Source organism: Chelmon rostratus, chromosome 21 (genome assembly GCF_017976325.1).
Source record: "Chelmon rostratus isolate fCheRos1 chromosome 21, fCheRos1.pri, whole genome shotgun sequence".
In the NCBI taxonomy this organism is placed as follows: Eukaryota; Metazoa; Chordata; class Actinopteri; order Chaetodontiformes; family Chaetodontidae; genus Chelmon; species Chelmon rostratus.
Genome location: NC_055678.1, coordinates 2,937,925 through 2,958,659, shown reverse-complemented (window position 1 = coordinate 2,958,659; position 20,735 = coordinate 2,937,925). Strand labels below are relative to the sequence as shown.

Sequence of the window (20,735 nt, the reverse complement as noted above, 5' to 3'; positions counted from 1 at the left end):
CACTGGAGTCATTAGTCTGCTGTGAGGCTGTCCGCAGGGTGTTGTTGCGAGAGGCCTGAGGGTTATTATGTAGAAATATTGGTTTTTCACTTTGCATCGTCTCCAGGAGATAGCTTTGTGCGTCATAAGCAATTACAGCGTTGTCTTCTTTTGTGTTTCCGTGCTGTATCTATTACTCTTGGCTGGAACCCTTTGACGGAGGCCTTTCACTTCCACTCTGCTGCTGCTTTGTTTTGCCTTTCCCTCTCACATTTGGGATTGATGCCAAAAGATAATCCCTTCATGCTCAGTCTGTCAATAAGCTGTCAAGTGCAACTTAAAACGCACTTACGGGGACAGTTTGGAGTCTTTCCTGTTTATCTTGGAGCAGCATCTGTGAGTTGTTGTAAAATGTTACCGTAAACCTCTTTGCGACCGACAGATTTTTTTTTTTAATGATGAGTTTGAGTGATGGAAGATTAAGTAAAACTCCAAGGGTAACGTGAACCTGGAGCATCTTGGCAGCTGAATGGTCACAGTGTTTGCCACATAGCCACAACATCTCCGGTTCAGTTCCAGCAGGGACCTTTGCTGCACTTCATACCCTCCTCTTCCTCCTCATGTTTCCTTCCTGCTTCGAAGCTGTCAAACTGTCCAGTACAGACAAAACATCTGGATCATGGCGACATTTCAAATGCAGCACATAGCAAGATTTTAGTCTTCATGTGTATGCACATGATAAAGCTGACTAAGCTAATCTAGGTTACAGTACAAATGGCACAAAGAATAAAAAGCTTGAATCTTGAATTTTAACCATTATTCTGTTTGCTTTGGATGCAGTAGAAGACAGTTTGACTCGAGCGCGTGTTAAATCCTCGTCAGCCTCATCCAATCACGTTGTTTAACAGTCTTTATATTAGCACCACATCTTGCTTGTATTTAATTAGTAATTATTTGCACACAGGCCCTCAGCGGGCCTGTGGACACTTAACCCATCGATAACTGTCCAGTTTCCAGGTTAATTACACTTCCTGTGAACTCACGTGCCCTCACAGGTGGGAGATAAATTATCAAGTTGTTATGTGTAAATTGGAGCTGTACAAACCATCAAAATCTGATTTATTGCTGCTGATTATCTTTGTTGTTTCGGGCCCAAATCGTCACTGCAAAGCAAAGCTTCACTTCCTGCGATCTTTGTCCGGCGGTGAAACGTGGAAATAAAGACAGGAGTCATTTTCTGATTAGATGCTCACTTCTCTTTCTCTTCTTTTATTTCTTGGTAGAGAGAGATGGTGTACGCGCCTCAGGACTCTCCACCCAACCGCCGCCTCAGCAACCCGCCCATGTCTTCCCAGCACTCGTCCTCCTCTGCCTCCCCTCAAGGCTCGCCGTCCCGCGCCCGCCTCCTCTACAGCGGCGGCAGGCCTTCTTCCTACGCCGGGCCGCCCCACCACACCCACTCCCTGCCTCATCCGCACTCCCAGTCCCACCACTCCTCTCCCCACCAGCAACCACAGCTCCACCAGCCCCATCACAGCCAGCAGGCCTTCTGCGCCTCCTCCAGTGCCATCCTGGAGCGCAGGGACGTGAAGCCCGATGATGAAGTGGGGGGGTCCAGGAGCATGGTGCTGCTGCGGGGAGACGAACGTGGAGGAGGGGGGATCTACGCGGACCCCTACTCTCTGGGCCCAGACACAAGTCGGCTGAGTCTGGCAGGAGGTCCTCACTCCCCTCTGCCAGCCAGAGCTGACCCCTATGGCTCCTTGTACCGCCGAGGAGGTGGGGGAGGGGGAGGAGGTGCTGGATCGATGCGGTCGCTCACCTCCTATACAGCAGCTGCTTTACAAGGAGAGTTGATGGAAAGCGGTGCTCTCTACAGACCAGGAGGGCCGCTGTATAACGATGCCTACGCGGCGTCGATGTTGGCCATGGGGCTGCGGGTGCCACCTCCTTCCTCCCCGCAGAAGATACCTGACATGAGGGAGTCCTACGCCGGCACCATGCCCGGCCGGGGCTCCCCCGGGAGGCAGAGTTTGAGAAGGGACTCTGTGACCTCCTCTGTGTTTGCGGACAGTCCCAAAGCCCGGGGCCAGGGCTCAGGGTTAGGTCTCACCTCGGAGCAGCTGTGCTTGATGGCCGGTCCCGGAGGCGAGGGAGGGAGCGCCGGAGGTTTCGGCTCCGCACTGGTGGGAAATGAAACAGAGACCAGGTAGGATGGCGTCTACACGTCTGCATGCATGCTGTTTGTCTCATGAGGACCACTGTGATGTTCATATTTTACAGGTGCAATGTACAGTCTGTTGACTGCATCGGGGTATTTAGCACAACACAACATTTATCAATTCAAGTGAGATGAACTGCTGAAAAAAATAAACATTTGTTCTCTCCAAATGAAAGCTGAACTCATGAACTCATGTCCAGTCAAAAACACTCTGCAGTCTCACTTCAGCTGTTATCACCAGTAGCTTATTGTGGCTAATGCTAGCTAACATTAGCAATCAAAAAACAGACATTAGTTTGTCGACAGTCTCCTCGCCCAATGCTGGACGCTTGGTGACGTAGTTACGACTTGCTGTGCTGCTATGACTTCGAGCTAACCGGTGACATACGGATTAGCTGCTGTAGTAGTAACATTCCTGTGATAACTAACTCAAAATACCTCACCAAGCTGCCATCATATCAGCTACACAGCTCTGTCATTAGCTTGTGCAATTGATTCTGGGCTCACAGCTGCTGCAGAATGTTTCTTCAACGCCTCTGTAGTACGGAAAAAGTAATATAAAAAAGTAAAATCAAAAATCATTTTGCCTGAAAGTTACAAACTGTTCTTAAAATAACTGATCATTATTCATGAACTGCTTTAACATTATACCCATTATTCAGTCATGAAGCAGGGGAGAAAATTGTACCAGGACCTGCAAATGGGGCTTGAAAGGTGAACACAGGGGCAGTTTTCCAGAGCTCATTCTGCATCATGTTAGAAATCCATCTGTCACAGTGTTGTTTGTGTCTTTGCTGTGTGGGTCCAGGGAGCGAATGGAGGCCATGGAGAAGCAGATAGCAAGTCTGACCGGGCTGCTGCAGAGAGTTCTGAGCAGAGCGCCTGAGGCAGAAAGCCCGTAAGACACAGACACACACACACACACATAAATACTGCATGTGAAAACACACTCCATTTACAGACACGTTTGCCTCGATACATGAAGGCTGCGTCCAAACTTCATCCCAATTTTCCACCCAGCGCTGTATATGTTTAACTTTTTTATGTGATTGACCAAAACGCCGAGTTCAACATTTACACCGTGTGCGCCGCCAACAAAACTGCAGAAACATGGAAAAATACCTGAAGCAGAAAGTGTTCGTAGCATAAAGCAGCACAGCGTCAGTCAATGGTGGAAACTGACCGTGATTCTTATCTGAAATCTTAATTTACTGCTGACTACTGTGCTACACACACACACACACACACACACACACACACACACACACACACACACACACGCTGCAGGAAGTACATTGTGAATAAAGCTGCAAGCAGCACATACATTTCCCACGTTTTCCATCGTATATCAATGGCTGTTCAGTAGCTAAGTCGATAGTGTGTTCTGGCTCTAAGCACTTGCCTTTTCCAGGGAGAAGATTGAGTCAGCCAGCGACTGCTCGGGAACTGACAGTAAGTGCTCACTACCAAAAAAAAAAAAAAAAGACAAACTATTTCCTATCACTGCCTGTCACTGCTCCCCACTGCTGCCTGTTTGATAGCCACATAAATTGGCTCTTCTTCCTCTCGCAGATCTGCCGCTATTTCATTTTCTCTGCATAATTCTTAAAGTGCCTCATATGTGATCGTAATGGCTGACTCTGCAAGCTTCTTCATGCTGTACGTGCCGGCTTTTGCTGCTGTGTAACCGGTGCCCATGCTTCTTGTTTTAGCTGGACGAACTAAAAAAAAGAAAGGTAGCTATGTGTTCCTGACGTGTCTGGTACCTGTTCCCTCGTCTACCCCCCCCTGTGGTCTTTATTCTTTATTTGGATCCCCATGAGCTTCCAAAGAGTCTGTGTGTGTGTTTGTGTTGAAGGACTTACCTCCCTCTCAGTGGGTGTCCTTCACTTTCCACTTGTTTTCTGTCTTTTTCAGTAAGAAATCATTTGAGTTGCATTAATTCTGGAACAAAAACACGCTGTTTTGTCAAGGTTTTCCTGCTCGTTTCTTCTCCCAGCGAGTTATTTTTGGTAGTCCGACATCTCCCGTGTTCAAAAAGTCCAGCGAGCTTTTGAAAATTTGTTGGCACTCTTGAAAAATAATTTGCTGTGTTCACACCTCTCAGTAATGAAATAAAAAACTGCTGCACCCACACAAGTGCTGATGAAACTGCGTGTTTTCACAGCTGAATAAGGGCAAAATTAATTGATTTCTTTTGATAAAGTGTTCAGTTTGGGCTGCTGTTTCTCCGTTGGAAGTATCCGATAGCAGAACTTCTGTGACTTAGATTAGTTCTCTCTTGTTATCTGCAGTATTTGATCTCATGTCGCAGATAAGCCAGGACATTTTGAATCTTTCGCAGATTAAAATGGACTTTTCTTTGAGTTTTGCTGATATCTTTTGTTTGTTGAACTGCATTTCTGCTGCAGTTTCAGTAAAGCTTTGCAGACTTTTCTTCCTGTTAAGATCAGATTGTTATCTGTCTGTCAGGATGATGAAAGCGTATATTTTCCTTCAGCCAGTAACAGTAAATGGACATTTGGACTCAGATGGATTGTTATCTGACTGTACTTGCAGTTAAACCCTTTCCTCTTCTTCGTCTGAAGTGGTGAGGCAGCAGACTGTTTTGGGTAACGACCCACTGTTCCTGTTCCTGTCCTCCTCTGAATGTGTCTTGAATTGTGGTCGAAACCCTGCACAGTGGCTGCAGATCTCCTGCTCAGACTTTCTAGGACACACGCTGCAGCTAAAGAAGTCGTCACCTTGTCTGCAGAGGTGTTGCCACTGAGGTGTTTGAGACTTTCAGCTAAAGTGTTGGTCTGGTGTTGTCACAGGAGTCCAGCTCTTCATTCGCTTTAGTGCATGAAAGTGGCCTTAAAATGCAACTCTTCAATCTGTTATTGATCGATTGTCTTGTAGTTACTTTCCCCTGTCTCGTTCTGCATGATGCGTGTGACTCAACACCCTAATTACTGTCAGAGCATTCATTGTCATTTCAAAGGATTATCTGAGTTGGAAGCACTCATACATTGAGGCTGTCTGGGGACTCTTTTATGATAAGAGGTACTCGGATTTAGTGGAAATGCTGTTTTTCACTATTGACCCTGTTTGTCCCCGAAGCCTTCCCATGCTGTTTATCATTGTTAAGTCTATGTAAGACTGTAATCTCCACCCTTGACCTCCAGCACAGATAGAACATGTCCTGAATTACTGCTGCCAAATCCTGGAACAACCAATCTCCTGGATCCAGTCAGTCAAATTGTTTTTCTACTGGATCAACTGTTTAGGTCACGAGGGTCAAACCTTTGGAGATTTGGCTTCCAAGGAACAAATGTTCTGTTCAAAACTTTGTCAGCAGTGTTTCGGGACACCTTCTATCAGTTCTGCTGTGCTCTAAAGGAACCCAAACCAAAGCTAAGAGAGAACGTTCCCTGAATCTAAGCTAGCTTTTTGTTGGGCAGCTTTGACACCGTCTGCTCCTCTGGCCCTGATGCCACCTCCACCCTCGGGCGCCAACCAGCCTGTGACAGTCTCCCGTCTGCAGATGCAGCTCCACCTACAAGGCCTGCAGCAGAACACCAACGCTCTGCGCAAACAACTGTCGCAGCTACGCAACATGCAGGTGTGTGTGTGCAGGGTGGAGGATGAAAAGTTGCTTCGTTTTGTGCCTTCTCGATCGCAGTTTATGCATGTGCAGTTTAAAAGTATCAGGTGCCATTATATTTGGTCCACCTAGCTAAAGCTAATGCTAATACAAGAGTCCTGCAATAAATCCTCCCATCATGTTCACTTTGTGTTGAAGCTGTTTTAGAGAGGAGTCGATTATGAATGTCGATCAATTGTGGTGGCGTTTCTGATATTTTGTCCACCCTTTTTATGTCGATGAAGGTAGACTAAATAACAGAAACACCTCTCCGGCCTCCACAGTGACCCAGTTTCACATGTTTACACTGGCATTGTGTCTCTTTTTGAATCAGTTTTCAAAGTTTTATTATTAGATGAAAAGAAATGTTTAGCACCTCCATGCAAACACTCTGCTCCAACTACAGCGAGAAAATAGAGTATAACAAGGCAGCTGTGGAACAGCCTGCTCACAAATATCTGACATGCAGTAAATTTGTTTTCTTTGTCATCGTATTAAAATGCATCTGCGTAAAACCACGACTGGCAGGTAAATTGACCATGTGACTTTGCGTCCCAGCTGGAGAACCAGGACTCGGTCTTGTCCCTGCTGAGGCAGACGGAGTCGGAGCTGAGCCTCATGATGCTGGACGCCATGCGCACGCAGGAGGACCCGCTCCAGAGACAGCGCCTCCTGGTGGAGGAGGAGAGACTCAAGTACCTCAACCAGGAGGAGCTGCTCATCCAGCAGCTGCAGTGAGTCCAGAGCACAATCAATTTATTCAACAAGCACAATAAAGAGAGGGTCATTTGTCTTGGCTGCAGCAGTGTAGAGGAACACACAGGGACAGCAGGACCTCACACACAGCTGAATAATCAACCGAATCTGTCCCGAGAGCTGCTGCTGAATGTCTGGTCCGCTTCATGGTCTTGTTAACTTTGTTTCTGGTCAGGTTTGAGACTTTTGGCTTCTTAGAAAAATAGACTTGGGCTTCTCAAAGTAAGATACTGGACATACCTCTGATGTACTGTACGTTTGGTGACATCATGTCTGCATGTGCAGTCAGAGGACCGTGGCTTCAGACAGCAGATGGGACACACAAAGTCTCATTGGCTGCGTGAAGGTCATCTGTATGCGCTGATGTAGCATGAACGAGACAGAGCTAACATTATTCACCACATTTAGCATTCAGTGGTATGACCCTGTGACCTGGTCCTCCACAGTGACCTGGAGAAGTCCGTGGAGGAGCTGCAGAGGAACTCATCCGTCAACCACGGCCTGGTGACAGAGCAGGATGTGGAGCAGAAGAGCAAAGAGCTGAGGATTCTGGGAGAAACGCTCACAGAGCTGAAAAGTACGTGTTGTTAAGACCTCCTGTGTGTGTTTGGACGTTACTGTCATTTCTGTGGCTTGTCTGGTGTTTGCTGGAGTCATTTTTTGAGTTGGCTCACCAGTCGATGTGCTTCCCTCGTAGCTGCAGCCACTTAGTGACTTTCACTATCTGTCTCCGCGCTTTTATCCGCAAATTGCAACAAATTTAAGAGCAGCTGCTTTTAGAAATACTGCCAGGCTTATGCTGACGTCCCCACTCTGCTGTTTCCCCACAGCTTCAGCCTCATTACATACATACATACAAAAGCATGTTTCTTTTCATAAAAGATACATCTGGTGATATTCTCTATGTTTATTATTGCCTAAAAACAGCAGTGAATGTATCTGCTAACAGTTCTGTGTTTGTCACAGCCTGATAGAGCTCAGAGCTCCATTAAACCACATCAGTGAGCCTCACTGTTGCTCTGGCTGACATGTTCCTTCATCACCATGAACACACACACTGTAGTTTATTCTGACTCAGTCCCACACACACCATCCTGCTGCCACAAACACTCACTACAGCACACAATGTGGATTAATCCGCCGCTGAAAGTAGTCCCAGCAGATGCTCTGTTTCCTCCTGTTTGTCTGATAAAAACAGTCAGCAGCTGTTAACCAGCTCTGGACTGAGAGCTGCAGACACGGTAGGAAAGCACAGAGAGACGGACTAGCACGTTGTTGGTTGTGGTCTTTTCATGGGATTTGTTGTGTTAATTTAAACACAAGATACTTGTGCTCAAAAAGAGGATTCATTCTCAGTGAAGAACCTTGGAGCCCTAATCTGCCTCTATACCTGCCAAAGAGCAGTGATTCCTAACACGTCTCTGGGGGTCATCAGGTGGATACCCCCCTTCAACAGTGTTTCGCCTACTTAGTCCCACTACACCTCCAGGAGGCTAGGCGGTGAACTCCGGCGTCCCAGAGCCACCCCCCCAGTGCCAGTTCACACTGCTCCTACACAATCCAAACAGCACTGCCACGTTCAACTGACCCAGAGATGCTCCAGGTAGTGGCCAGTACCGATGCTACCATTTAGCTAATGCTAATGCTAACGCTAAGAAGAACAGAAGAAGACAATACTGTTCCGATGCTACCATTTAGCTAATGCTAATGCTAAATGCTAACCACTACCTGCTAAGAGGAACAGAAGACAATAAAGCTAGAAATGAAAATAACCAAACATGAGTCTTATCCTGTTTGGACTTTCTGTGCATTACTGGTTCGTTTGCTACAAATACTTCAGTATATTCCCCCAAAAACTGAAAATGATTTTTTTATTGGATTTATTTTTAAGACCAGATAAGAAATACCAGTTGTATTCATTGGTTGCACGTTTTTATTTAGGTAGTCTTTTTTGCTGCATGTCTTCCAGTGTAACGCGGCTGCTACAGTAAACCTGCTGTATGATGGTGTGAATATTTACTGCATTAATCCTATGACTAAGGGTCTAAAAAACAGCTCTACTCATGAATCTATCCACGTGCAGTACTGTAGCTGTAGTGCTGTATTGCTAAAATACTATGTGTATGTCAAATTGATGTCATACAAAGTCACAGATGAATATTCATGAACCTTCTCAGACTGATATTCATGAAGTGGAGGTTTGGCCTCTTGTCCCTCTTCTCTGACCTGTGTACCTCCTCCCTCCATCTTGAATATTAATGAGTATTTCCAAAGCTCTCGGGGGTCTCATTATAACGTGAAGACTGACCACTGCTAGTTAGCGTGTCCACCTAGCGCCTACAAATGCCTCACTGGGCTTTGATTGAGTATTTGAGTGGCAGGCGGACAGTTTTCAGCGTCCAGCATTTGAAATCCTGGCAGCGAGTGGTCCACGCAGACAGAACGCCCACAGACGAGCACAGACTTTGTTTTTGTTGCTGCGCGTCGAGCATGTCCTCTCATTTGGCCGACCTCCACTCAATCCTCCTTCTGGATATGATGGGAAAATCCAGCGGCTTCAAATAGCAGCAACAGAAACGGCATCCAGTCCTCCCTTCCTGTAATCTCCTCTTCCTCCCTCTTTATCTCCCTCGCTCTCTGCCTCCATTCCTCCACACGCCATTATCTCAACACATCCCCCTGACACGCTGATTCCTCTCTCCTTCCATCTGTCTCTCCCTGCCTGTCATTCTCCCCGTCCTCACCCCTGTTCTGTCTCCCTGCCATGCAGACCAGTTCCCCAGCCTGCAGAGCAAGATGCGAGTGGTGCTGAGGGTGGAGGTGGAGGCTGTTAAGTTCCTGAAGGAGGAGCCGCACCGCCTGGACGCCCTGCTGAAGCGCTGCAACACCATGACGGATGCGCTCAGCACGCTGCGCAGGTATACATATCAAACACTCCTCATTTTCTTATTAAAGTGCACATTTTCTCCTTGCTGATGTTTTTATTGTGATTTTCTGTGAGCTTGTTGTTCGATTCAAAACTGTGAAACAAGGCTGAGAATCTAAAGTTATGTCAACGTGGTTTTATGTATTTATTTATCTTTATTTGACACACAACATTACCTGTATGTATATTCAGATATACATGGATTTAAAGTACACAGAAGCTCGTGCAGGAGAGGGAGGAAGGCAAAATCAAAATAAATAAATAATATTAACATAAAATGCTCTGAAAAGGGGCTTCTAAGGTTGAAATTTAGATAAATACTCTTTACTTGTGGAGAAGCTTCTGCATAAAACAGATGTTACAAAGGTTTTCTGCGTTTAAGATCAACATTTAACACATTTATAACAGAAGTCTTCATCCTCACCTGATATAAAAGTAGCACCAAATGCTAAAGAATCTCTAAGTCCTGAAGGAAAAAGCTGCTTTGTCAGTGCTGCGACGCATCGGAGGAGGAGATGCAGTTAACAGTGAGCTGTTCAGGTCAGGGAGTTCATCAGACGGCATCCTGGAGGAGAGGGTCGTTTCATCAAAGCGTCTTGTTAACAAGATTGTTGAGAATCCACTTCGGTGTCGACCTCCGATCCTTTCAGATGTTTCTGTTCCGGTGCTGATACCGGACAAACACTGTGCATTTAAAAATTGTAGCTTGTTTTCTTAAAGAGTCTGGTTTTAATCCCACAAAAGAAGCCAGCGTTTGTTGTTGTTGTCGAAACCCGAGCAGTTTAGCCTGAATAAAAAGCACAAACATGCAGCGAAGCGACGGCAGTTTCAGCTTCAGCTTCAGTTCAGGCTCTTCTCCAGACCACCGCTCTGCATTCACCTCACGTTCGAGGCTATCTGCCGTCAACAGGGTGGTGTCCGAGGATGTTTCCTTATGAGCAGCACTTCAATCACTCATGTGACTTTTAAAAAGCAAGTTTTTTATCCGTAAGTCGGCGATGGGAAGATTGCTGAAACACCGAGGTTTGATTCTCAGCCCTGTTGAATATTCTCTCTTATTTGGTGTAAAATGTGAAACGAATGAGAATGACTGCAAAACAATAGAAATCATGTTCTGCATGAAAGGATGAGGCCACAAAATACTTGTAAGGATTTAATCAGTTTAGATCATTTGTATTTAGTGCAGTTTAAAGAAACGTCTCGTAATTTAAAAGCCTGCAGGTAAGTGTTGTGTAAGAGTTGTTAATTTAACAAAGCTAGTGTGGTAGTTTGAGTGTTTTTTAAGTTAAATCTACAGGTTAACAGGAAATAAATCACCTGTTCCGATAATCGATCGATTCTTTTTAAGTTTTATCTTTCAGCAAGAAATCCCAAATATTTATCTCAGATTTCAAACGAACATTTAAAGGTGCAGTGTGTAAGATACGGCCAGAAGTTTAGTTAAAAGTGTTCTAAAAAACAAATATTATCAACAGAATTTCAAAAATTGATGTCTTTTGGTCTCGGAGGCTGTGCTCGGTCCTGACCTGGTTGTGTTCTCTGGGAGGCTGCTGATTCGGCTCTAATAGCTCACAGGGCCACTAGCTGCACGGCTAGCTGAGCTAACTAGCTGACAGCAGCTAGCAGCTACAGCCAAAGATGGCTACAGCTAAGAGCGCGGTGGACAGTTGGCCGGTTCTTACACATTATACCTTTACATAAAAAGTAAATACAGAAAATGATAAAAATAGTTAATTAAACAACCCAAACAACATAAAACAGTTAACAAATGAACATCAACATAAGAGGTCTCCCAAACCTCCCACACTCACCTCTGTGTCATCTGCACGAAATTAATGAGAATACATTAATGTAAAGCTTCCAGACAAGATGAATAAATAGATATCGATTAAAACAACAAATATTATATACTGTGTTATAATTATTCTAAAATGCACCTGTTTGCTGTGACGATGACATTTGGCTCTGGGAATTTGTGTGAATCATTTTTCACATTTTGAAAAGATTAAAAAAGTAATCAGATGAATAGATGCTAACCGGAGGTGACTGGAGGTTCGAGTCCAGCTGGAGACTTTTGTCTTCTTCGTCTCATCGCTCTGCTGCTGTTCATTTGATGAAGAATCTGTTTTCTGTGATTTATCTTCTGTCTCTTGTAGTTTGTAGATTCTTCTCTAACACAGTTTAGGACCTTCATGGTGTCCTGTGTGTATTGTAGTCTCTTGTATCCCTCCTATATGTACAGACAAGTCACAGAAGGTGTGTGGAAGAGCCCCGAAGACCTCTCCAGCCAATCACAGAAGAGGATGGACGACACGAGTCACAGCTCTGACCTGGATATCCTGAACAGTCCTCCTCTCAGCCTCACCGACCTGAGCTCCAGCACTGGCCTGGCTAACTGGATGCCCGTGTCCTCTGGCGACGCAGACACCTCGGGCCCCGAGCAGGACACCCAGCCCTCGATGACCTTCAGAAACCGGGTCCTCGATGAGCTGCCAAGTCGGCGTCCCGGCGATAAGTCCGTGTCGGCTGAAGTCAGACTGGTAATCAGCCGCTGATTGTGTTTATCTTTCTTCATTTGAGATCATACAGCTGTGCACAATCTAACACTGAATGCACATTATTCTTATATTTATTTTACGTCAGCGTTAGCCAGATGGCGAGTTTGAAACTGCATCAAAGCTACTTAAATGTGGTATTAAGACTGCGTGCACAGAGCAGCAGCAGCAGCAGTTGGTAATATTAGAAAACACAGTGCATGAATGTGTCTTAATTATGTTTTTCCAGCTCGGCCTGTTGGAAGTTTGCATGTCGCAGCCCGTCATTTGTCTATATCTGAATATGTGTCAGGCGGCAGAACGGGACTGGGAGGAGAAGCGTGCCAGCTTGACCCAGTTCAGCGCTCAGGACATCAATCGTTTGCTGGAAGAGACCCAGGCTGAGCTGATGAAGGCCATCCCGGACCTGGACTTCGCTGCCAGGCACATCAACAAGCCAGCAGTGCCCCCCAAGCCCCAGATCACCATCCCAATAACCTCCACCACGGTTACTTCTCCTGCAGCTGGGACCACTGGGACCACAGCCACCACCACCTCAACCACCACGCCCAGTGGGGAGCAGCAGCCTGGCAAAGTGCAGCTGGCTGCCCAGAAGCTGAACAGTATGGAGGGGGCTGGTTCCCATCGAGGGTCGGGTGAGTCGTCTGTTTTTTTACCAGTAAATTCTGTTTATTTAAACTTTCACAGGTGATTTATGTTGCAGTCCTTTAAGTTCTGAAGTGTTGTCCTCTGTTGACAGTGGACCTCAACGTGGCCAGGTACCGCACAGAGAAACCCTCCAAGTCTCCACCCCCTCCTCCGCCTCGCCGCAGCTTCCCGTCGGCGCACGGCCTCACCACCAACCGCACCGGAGAGGTCGTCGTCACCAACAAGAATCTGAAGGTGAGACACTTTCAGGACGCAGGAGGAGGAGGAAGTCACGCCGACGTCCGTTGCTTTTCATCGTTACTTATTTCCACACAAACATTGTTTCCTCATCAGGCTCCAGAATTCACCTTTTCTGCCAACAGCTGGTGAACTGAAACCATCAACTGGCCAGAGTATTTTTCTGTCGGCCAGTTTTCTCCCTTTGATGATACCGAGTTCGATTATAAGTACCCGTGAGTGAGACAAAGTAGGTGTAACCATAGCAACGGTGGACAGTGAGGGTCAGTCAAAGAACTGTGATACAATTATTGATGGTCATGACGAGTTGATGCAAAAGAAGAAGAAGAAAAGAAAGAGAGTTTGTTGTGGCCTCATTGATTAGAGATTTTTAGTCCCATTTGGCGAGCGGCGGATGGTAATTCTGGACCCCGATCCTGAACGTGATCAAAACTTCGACTCGTAACAAATCTAATCACGCAGCAGCTGAGCAGTTAAACAAAAGGTTCAAACCTTTTCCCACTAAACAGAAGGAAGCAGCTCTGGTGACTAAAATTAAAGCTACAAGCAACAGAGAGCGAGTTTCAGATTCTGCAGAGCTTCACAAAGTCACTTCATCTGGTTTCTTTTTGTTTAAAGAAGCCGTCAGACCACGAACTTGCTTCACCTCCGCTACTGAATGCAGCGTTTCCACAGGAAGTGTGTTGGTTCAGGACACAGTGCAGGATGTCTCCACTGACTTTAATCAGGGTTCACTTAAAGCAACTTGAGTTGTGGCCAATTTCCTGCTAAGTGTATGAAGGTTTGTGTTTTAGAACCGTTCTTTCCCAATTATAGAGCGTCTGTGTATCTGAGTGCTCCTAATTTGGAGTTGGTGCAGTCGAAATCCAAAAAGTAGATGTCACATTACTGGTTGTCACATTATGCAAATAAGCAAAAAACTTTGTGAGCCAGTTTTCATGTTTTTATTTGAGTCTCAGAATAAGACGAAGAAGATAAGAAACATTAGACATAATAGTGGTAAGAATTATGATAATAATAATGATAATAATATACCAGCACAGAATCAATGAGGTTCTACCCCCTACAGGCTCCAGATCAGAGCCGATCCTACTCTTCATTGATGAAAACAAAAAGTCTTATTTATTGTAAATGACGCGTGCTTTCTCCTGGAACGATAGCTGTCTAAAACCCCTCTCTTGCCTGAGCAGGTCTGCGAGCGAGTGAACCGCGGAGCTGCTACGTAAACAGCCAGCAGTTTTAATTAACATGACAGCGATGTGAGCAGAGCCGCTGCTGTCACTGTGCAGGTGAACCACACCTGTGCAGCTGCTGGGTGACAGCTTCAGTGTGATGCTGTTTAAAACCGTCCTGCAACAGCTGATCCACAACATCCTACAAGCCATTTTAAGTCTCTAAGAGATGCAGTTTGAAGTCGCAGCGGTCTCGTATGAACAGAATCTGTGACAGGCTGGATTCTGACCCACACGTTAAGAGACCTGCTCTCACATGTAAAACAGAGGGAGCTTCCTGTCGGCTGGGGGCAGTTTCAGGGTCAGGAGAAGCCGTCGCTGCTCTCATGCCTCCTGGATCTCTGAGGAGAAACCTGCCGAGTGGAATTAACTTTTGTCTCCTGAACAGTTTGAATTCATCAATGCATTGATTTCTACAAAGTGCTGAAAGGCTTCCTCGGGCTGCTCGTTCTGATTGAACCGTGTGTCAAATAGTTTCTTACTCATCACACAAAGGTTCAGTTTTTAAATCTGTGAAATGTGTTAAAGAACTGTTAATGATAGAGGAATTTCTACCCTAATAGGTGTAAATTATGTCGTCCTGCCATCAACTCTGAGAAATGTCACCAGTTACCAGTGATGGAGGAAGTCGTAAAAATACTAAAACCACACTGAGAATGTTGCTACAGTAAAAGTATGTGAGTATAATGAGGAAAATGGACTTGAAGTATTAAAGTAAAAGCTCTGAGTGCAGTGAAATGTCCCCTGTGATGTCAGATTATTGTGACTCAGTCGTTCATGTCAAAGCAGGATTTTACTGTTGGTTGACTATAATACTGTAATAGAAGAACCAGAGAAGTAGAAAGTGTCATGAAGAGAACAAACTCAAGTACAAGTACTTCAGATTTACTTGAGTACGTGTACTCAGTTACATTCCTCCACTGTCCTGCTGTAAACGGTTTCCTCTTTTATTTCCTGGTTCGGACGCTGGTTTCAAGCCTGTTTGGCCACAGAGGAACAATCAGCTCCACCCGTCGTCCCCCATCACCTGACAGTCTTAATCTGATGAGCGCTGGCGGGAGGGGGGCAGGTGTATGAAGGCTGTTACAGGTGAAACATTCGTGAATTTCATCCCGAGCTGGACACGAAGCACACGCAGCATCGTGGGGTCGCCGCGTCCATGTTTGTGTGTTGATATTTGAGTTATTGACACTCTGTCAGTGTTCAGCTGCTGAGTTCTGCTTGTTGGAGACTCGTCACGCTCAGTTCGCAGCCGTGAGGTTCCTCGGTTACCTTTACTGCCGGGTTTGTGTCGCCATGGCAACCTACAACACAGGGCCTTGTTGTTTCCACGTTGTGTTTTTCACCATTGATTTGATTGACATCCAATTGAAATGCTTATACTGGCCTTAAAAGTGGGAAAGTTGATTTTTAGTTTCACACAGATCATCTGGGGTCCGTTTCACAAAGCAGGTTCAACAAACTCTGAGTGTAACCCTGAATTCTGAGTTGATCAACTCTGAGATAGGAAACTCTGAGTTTTCGATTCCACAACAGCAGATTTGAGTTAGTTTGATTAACTCAGAGTAGGTTCACCTCGAGTTAAGCGCGTGCACCGCAACTTTAAAAAGACAGCATCAATGGAACCCCGATTTAAGGATTCACCATGGCAACGGGGAAGCGGAAGGCTGCGTACTTCACGCCACTGGAATTAGACATTTTAATGCGCTCATACAGCGAATATGAACACGTTTTTAGACGGAAGTCCAACACCGCTGCAGCTGCGAAGGAGAGGGAGACGGCGTGGGAGAACATTGCTGCTCGGGTCAATGCGTGAGTATAAATGTAGTCCTTTGAAATCACAATAATATTACAGGGCAAAACTGCTTGAATGGTTGCCTATTAATTTATTTCATTTAGGTGCAATCGGGGGAGACGCGCACTTGGCAGCAGCTTAAATTCAAATATAAAAACATGGTTGAAACAGGTAAGACCTCTGCATGATCTCATGGAGGTAGCTACCTCATTTTGATCATGTTTTACATTGTAAAGTAAATATTAAGTGGCTCCCTTTCATTGCAAAATTGGTTATATTGTGTTCATATAATGTTTTGTTTTTTGCTAATGAATGAAATAAAATTTAAAAATGAAAAAAGTGTTCTCATCTATATCATGTTATGTTAAATAATTAAGCCTATATTTAAACTAACACAGACTTTTACTCAGCCAACAGAAAGAGGCAGATGCACGAAGAACGGGTGGTGGCCTCTACCTCCCGACGAATATTTAATTCTCTGCGCAGTATCGCTGCACCTTCATCCACGGGATCATGATCAAAAGACGTTAACATGCCATGTTAACGAAACAAGTCACCACCTACTGTGCCTAATGGACTTCTCACTGACTGATATTTTTAATGATTTTTTTTAATAACAGACGGCAGAACTATGCAAAAACTCGTCTGCCGACTGAATGAATGAATGAGGAAATGAATGCGGTGTGCGGTTGAAAGAGGGCGGAGACACAGAGAAACTCGAGGTTCCTTGAGTAAAACCTGGTCCCGACCAGGTTAGGTTCATAGAGTCTGTTACTGCGGTAACTGACTCGGAGTTTAACTTACCTCTGTCTGTGAAACAGGCTTGAGTTACCCCTCTTTCTCTGGTTTGACTTACCTTCCTATGTGAAACGGAAAACTCAGAGTTTCCCTCATTTCAGGGTTAACATACTCGGAGTTTTCAGTAAACCTGCTTTGTGAAACGGACCTCTGGTGTTTTCCTTCATACAGACAACAAAGCTTCCAACAATGCGTTTAATATATGACTTTCTATGACATTATGGGATAGATGTGTGGATGGCTTATTAATTAAACTGAGCTCAGGAGGCCGAATAAACAACAGATGTCTGCAAATGTGTCGGAGACGATGCATGTTTTTTATTTCCATATAATCTTCTGTGATTAAGTGAATAATAAGTCAAATAAATGTTCACTGGGACCAAAAACAAAGAGATGCTGCTGAGTTTATCTGCTGCTAAATACTCAAAACTTAAACACACTGCAGACAGAGCTCAGATCTGCTGCTGCAATGCAGACGAGTGTTAAATAAACTGTGTCTCATTTGCTGTTATTATTATTGAATTGTTGTATTTGATCAGATAAAAAACATGATCTCAGGATCACATGTCAGCCGCTCTGCTCTGTGATCGTCAGTCGATCACTGGACTGATGGCTGTCCTGGCTGCAGAGTCCACCTCATCTCACAATAAATGAGCTTTTACAGGACAAATTACTGAACGTTTTTAAATCCTATTATTTTAATGAAGCGTAAAATCATTTGTTCGCAGTGTTTTTTCACCATCATGTGTCTGTCTGCACATCTCACTGTTCCACTGAGCCCTTCTGACTCTTTCTGGCTTGTCTGGAGTCAGTCCTGTCCCACAGGACGGCCCTGACTGGACTGCTGTCACTCTGTACTCAACTCTGTCATTAATTTGTTATATTCTCAATTATTATTTTGGTGCATCTGCTTCAGTCCATTTAGAAAACATCACCATCATCACCACCAATGAGGCGTCGGTGATGCTTCAGCAGAGGTTTAACATAGTTCGGAGGTGCAGTCAACCAGAAGGATCCTGCTTGATAACACAAATTCTTCATTTTTCCTTTAAGATGGAGGACGACGGCGAATTGCCGAAAACTCTCGTGAAGCTGAGGCGGACCCCGTCTGACACGCCTCGGCCTGCCTCCACCCCACCTGTGATCGCAGCGTCAGCCATTCAGGACGAGGACGACGAAGAGAAGATTATCGCTGAGCTCGAGGTACGGCCACTGATTCGTTCGTTACGCGGAGGTTCATGTTGTTGATTTGTGTCTCCCACATCAGTGTGATAACATGTCTCTGCCGCACTCTCTCACAACACCCACGGATCAAAGATATTTCAGAGAACGCCTGTAAAAGATTGTAATAAACGGTACAGCAGTCTACCAAAGGCCACGCCCACCCGTCCCTGCACCATGAGCAGAAAGGTAAACTTCTCCGTCTGCCACGCCTGTGGGCTGCTTCTCCTCCTGCTGACTTCATACTAAACCTTTATAACCACTAATACACAGCGCAAAGGTGAAAAACACTGTTGAAAAAACTGAGCCGGTTTAACACAGGCTGATGGCTTTCATGTGTCGGAGCGTCGTCCTGAAAAGTTTCTGTTAAAGAAGAAAAACTTCAGATAAAACACACAAAGCAAATTATGCCATTACATCGTTTGTCCAGCAGAGGGCAGTGCTGAGTAGATTTTTCCGCTGTAAAATGCATCTCTTCTCACAATTCTGTCAAAAAATGTAGTTAAAGGATCTACATCGAGATTGTCCATTGTTTTTTTTGTTATTGATTTCGGTATCGGCCTCAAAACTCCAGCGTCTGTCGTCCTGTAAGGCTTCAGGAATGTACCGATATCAAATAAATATTACAGCTTACAGGCATAAGTCTCAATAATCATCAAACTTTCCTGAAGTACAGCAATCAAAATGACTTCATACCACTGTATAAAATGCTCTGTTCAGGAACCGTAAACTAGCCGTACAGCTAACGTTAGCATAGCACGTCATGGCTTTATCTACACAGATGAGGAGGCTGTGCTGTGGACGCTGTGTCCCGGTTTGTCCGTTGTGGATAATTCACACTGTAGATCACGATGTTCGTGCTTGTATGAGTGTGTTTTACACAGTAAAATCTGTGAACCAACACGCCTTTGTAATACAAAGTTTTTATTTCGTACATGAAGAATTAAAACGTGTATCTTCCTGTTAACACGTGTGCGTTCTGACATTTCAAATTCAACATTTATGTGAAGATTTTCAAAATAAAGAGTAACATAAGGAAGCAGACATACAGATATATATGTTTATGTCACAGTGTGGTTTCAGTTTCAGATGCTGAGCTTCTCTTTCTAACTTGTTCACGCTTCCTCTGCTGACTTCCAGCTTTCTGCTCTGAGCACAACTTGATCTTTGTTTGTGAGTCTTTGTCTCGTCGTCTCAGTAACGAGTGTAAACATACAGCCTGGTAATAGATGCTGTGATGCGCAGCCAGTTATTGACTGAAGCAGATGACGTGTTTCGTCTCTTCTCTGCAGACTCTCGACAGCTCTGGTGACACATTTAACTGAGTAATCTTGTTTTTGTTGGACTTACCGCACAGCGGCAGCTAGCTGCTAGCCGCTGGGGGGGAGGGGGGGGATTCAGAGCTGCAGACTGAAATGTTGAATCTATTTTCTCACATGCAGGTGTTTTAAATTCAGATCCTGCTTTTATCCTCTGAAGGCATTCGGGGCACCGTGCTTTGCTTAAAGTTGTTGCCAGCAGTGATTAATGTCAGAATAAGACTCTGTCTAATATTGGCCATTAAATCTATATTTCCCGCAGTGGAGCCTTTTTCTTTACAGTGTGCTGCTGTTTACAGATTCATGAAAGGTTCAGAAGTAAACCTGGACTGTAACATTTCCTCACTGTTTTTTCCATTTGTTTATTCGCACAGTAAAGAAATATAAAGATAACGAGAGCAAACTTTTAATAGATGAGAACACAAAGAGAATCTACAGTAACGAGATCGTGTGGTCCCCTCTGAGGAGAAAACATCCCATTTCAGGAGATTAATACCTGCAGACTGAATATATGCATGTTTATATAGACACGGATCACTTCTTCTTCTGCACGCTGAAAAGTGAAGATCTTCTCATGTGAAATAACTTTATATGTATCTGTGCCGGAAACAGATGGAAGGACAATATACATTATGTGGCCAAAAGTATGTGGACATCATTTGTCTGGGGCTTTTTTTTAATGGTTTGAGCTCCTTAGAATAAAGGAAATCCTTTAACAGAGAGCTTCTTAACTTTGTGTCAGCAGAGTGTGACTGGTCAACCCCATACAGCACCTTTGGGATGACCTGGAACTGGAGATGTTCACTAATCGGTCACATCGGTCACATGGGTACACATCGGTCTAGTATTGGGTGTCCGCATACTTCTGGCCTTGTAGTGTGCTTTTATGGTATGTACGATGATGTCATAATGGTGGTTTTGTGCGTCTGTTGCTGTAAATTTTTTTCCTGTTGGCTCCCACAGAACAGCAGTAACTCCCCGGGGCCAATAAAGGGCCCGACCGTCGCCGCCAGGCTCAAACACCTACAACAAGGCAGCCTAGAGAGGCCCAAAACCCGCAAGCAGAAAGAGGATTTCCCCAAAGTCCAGGGCCAGCAGCAGGTATTCCACTTCTAACCCCTCCACCTCTGATGCTTCGTCTGCCTCTCCTCTCTGCTGTCCCTTCAGAGGAAGTTTCCCCTCCGACTTCTGCGACATGAGAAAAACTGTATAGGCCCCACCAGCAGACAGTAAGAGACGACACAACAGGGGAACTTCTCCACAAACCTTGATTTTTACCAGTTCTTGATGTGTGTTCTGAGTTCCTGGATCTAACCTAGCTTGCTTAGAGATCAAGTTTTTTGTCGTACGAGTATGTCGATGTTTTGATTTCCTGAGGAAGGTCTTGGTGGTGCTTGTGACTGATTGAACTAGCTTTCTTATA

At 45.0% G+C, this 20,735-nt stretch overlaps 1 protein-coding gene across 1 annotated transcript in view; it reads left to right on the top strand.

The window, feature by feature from the left end:
* LOC121625030 (SRC kinase signaling inhibitor 1-like) overlaps positions 1-20,428 on the top strand; it is a 52,205-nt gene extending 31,777 nt beyond the window's left edge. Inside the window, exons 6-18 of the mRNA XM_041963044.1 lie at positions 1,263-2,188; positions 3,009-3,098; positions 3,612-3,652; positions 5,644-5,804; positions 6,384-6,559; positions 7,028-7,158; positions 9,352-9,499; positions 11,723-12,047; positions 12,355-12,697; positions 12,802-12,944; positions 17,826-17,975; positions 18,090-18,182; positions 20,276-20,428. Of these exons, the coding sequence (XP_041818978.1) occupies positions 1,263-2,188; positions 3,009-3,098; positions 3,612-3,652; positions 5,644-5,804; positions 6,384-6,559; positions 7,028-7,158; positions 9,352-9,499; positions 11,723-12,047; positions 12,355-12,697; positions 12,802-12,944; positions 17,826-17,975; positions 18,090-18,182; positions 20,276-20,428 (2,880 nt within the window). The remainder of the gene's footprint in view (positions 1-1,262; positions 2,189-3,008; positions 3,099-3,611; positions 3,653-5,643; positions 5,805-6,383; positions 6,560-7,027; positions 7,159-9,351; positions 9,500-11,722; positions 12,048-12,354; positions 12,698-12,801; positions 12,945-17,825; positions 17,976-18,089; positions 18,183-20,275) is intronic.
* Positions 20,429-20,735: the final 307 nt, after the last annotated feature.